Source organism: Camellia sinensis, chromosome 9, assembly GCF_055761805.1.
Source record: "Camellia sinensis isolate YWXY chromosome 9, ASM5576180v1, whole genome shotgun sequence".
NCBI lineage: Eukaryota > Viridiplantae > Streptophyta > Magnoliopsida > Ericales > Theaceae > Camellia > Camellia sinensis.
In genome coordinates, this window is record NC_138969.1 from 165,329,241 (window position 1) to 165,331,522 (window position 2,282).

The following is a 2,282-nucleotide window of genomic DNA, read 5'->3' on the forward strand; positions in this document are numbered from 1 at the left end:
ACCTGATGGTAGTGTCAAAACTGGTGCAGTGGTCAGTCTCGTTTTCAGTTCATGAAAGGCAGTTTCCCTTTCATCATTCCATTCAAACGGTTACCCTTTGCATGTCAGTTGGGTAAGGGGCACAGCTATTTTGGAAAAGTCTCTGACAAATCATCTATAGTATCCAACTAAGCCCATGAAACTGCGGACTTTTGTTACATTTATCGGTGTAGGCCAATTCACAATTGCCTCTATCTTCTGTGGGTCCACTGAAATCCTCTCTTTGGTGATAAGATGCCCTAAGAAAATAACTTTATCCAACCAAAACTCACATTTCATTAGTTTAGCAAATAATTTCTTTTCTCTAAGTGTTTGCAAGATAGTTCTCAAGTGATGCTCATGCTCAAGTCTATTCTTTGAATATATCAAGATATGATCAATAAAAACCACAACAAAATCATCAAGGTAAGTCTTAAAGATTCGGTTCATTAGGTCCATAAATGCTGCAGGGGCATTGGTTACCCCAAATGGCATAACAAGAAACTCATAATGACCATACCTTGTCCTGAGCACGGTCTTCTCAACATCTTCTGCTTTCACCTTCAACTGGTGATACCCGGATCTCAAATCGATTTTTGAAAACACTTGTGATCTGTGCAGCTGGTCAAACAAGTCATTAATACGAGGTAGAGGGTATTTATTCTTTATTGTCACCTTGTTCAATTCTCAATAGTCAATACACAAGCGTAAGGTTCCGTCCTTCTTCTTCACAAATAACACCGGTGCACTCCATGGTGAAGCACTGGGTCGAATAATCCCTTTATCAAGTAGATCTTGCAATTGTCCTTTCAATTCTTTCATTTCAGTAATAGCCATTCTGTAGGGAGTTTTAGAAATAGGCTGAGTGCCTGGCATAATTTCAATAGTAAACTCTATCTCCCTGTCTACTAATTCCACCGGTAATTCATTTGGAAATACATCTGGAAATTCTCTAACAATAGGAATACTATTCAATTCAACATTCTCAGATGGTTCAGATAACACACAACACAAATAACCCTAGCACCATTTCCTGATCAATTTACATGCTTTTATTGCAGATATCAAATAAAGTGGAGGCACTATCCCATTACCTACAAATTCAAATTCATCATGCCCTGGCGGTTTAAACACAACCCGTTTTGTCATACAATTGATAGTGGCACAATATTTTGATAGCCAATCCATACCCTGAATTATATCAAAGTGTCGAATATCCAAGGGTAACAAATCCACATACAGGATAATATTGCCAATTTGTATGTCACAAGCACAATACATAGATGTACATAACACAGATTCCCCAGATGGAGTAGATACACATAGCAAATATGGTAATGATTCTAGGGGTCTAGTCAATCTGGGTGCAAACATAGCAGACACAAAGGAGTGTGTAGAACCGGAATCAATTAACGCAAAAGCATCTTGATTACATACAGAGATAGTACCTGAGACAACGGCTTCAGTATTCAGTGTTTCACCCGGGACAAGTGCAAAGACTCTCCGCTGTCTCATTGTATCTTTGGTGGAAGCAGGCCTCGTAGTATTGCTCGGTTTTGGGATGGATCCAGTCGAACTAATAGCTGGTTTTCCATCTTGTTGTTGCTCAGTTCGGTTGCAATCCCTTGCCATATGCCCTAGTTCTCCACATCTATAGCACGCCCTAGAAATACGGTAACAAACCCCGCGGTGCTTCTTGCCACATTGAGTACATGTTGGTGCTGTATTTTGGGTGGAGTCCGAGGTGCTTAAAGACCCTGTGTTTTGCTTCTTTGATGACTTCTTTCCGAAGAAAAAGCCTTGTCTTTTAACCTTCCAGTCAGCTGGTAGTTTACCTCGGCTGACCATGTTAGTTTCTGACATTAAGGCTCTGTCTAACACATCAACATAGGTCGGTAGTTTCAGTACATTCACTCGTTCCCAAATGTCATTGCGAAGACCACTTTCAAACTTCCACGCCTTTTTGTAGTCGGTGTCCACCATGTGTGGGGCGAATCTAGCCAACTCGGTAAACTTGGCTTCATATTCTACCACAATCATATTGTTTTACCTTAACCCTTCAAATTCCAACACCTTTCTATCATGAACGCACTGAAGGAAGTATTTCTCATAAATGAGTGCAAGAAATTGTGTCCAATCAATGCATTTGTTATCGTCGCAGACCAACATCCACCATCTTCTCGCTTCATCCTGTAATGTGAAAGTAGCCAACTGTACTTTCTGTGTTTCCAAACACGGGAACACTTCAAATAATTTCTCCATGC

The 2,282-nt window shown here is 40.3% G+C and overlaps 1 protein-coding gene across 1 annotated transcript; it reads right to left on the reverse strand.

Annotated features, from left to right (window-relative positions):
* Positions 1-705: 705 nt before the first annotated feature.
* Positions 706-2,058, reverse strand: LOC145799879 (uncharacterized). The gene is made up of 2 exons (XM_082889518.1): positions 1,113-2,058; positions 706-833 (listed from the first exon to the last, which is right to left on the reverse strand). The coding sequence occupies exons 1-2, from the start codon at positions 2,056-2,058 to the stop codon at positions 706-708; spliced, it is 1,074 nt and encodes a 357-aa protein (XP_082745644.1).
* Positions 2,059-2,282: the final 224 nt, after the last annotated feature.

Bases quoted from the DNA above. Each gene is read 5' to 3' on its own strand.
- LOC145799879 (XM_082889518.1), bottom strand. From the start codon at position 2,058: ATGATTGTGGTAGAATATGAAGCCAAGTTTACCGAGTTGGCTAGATTC. The intron at 834-1,112 runs GTAATGGGATAG...CTGAAATGAAAG, and splicing joins TGATGAATTTGAATTTGTAG to AATTGAAAGGACAATTGCAA.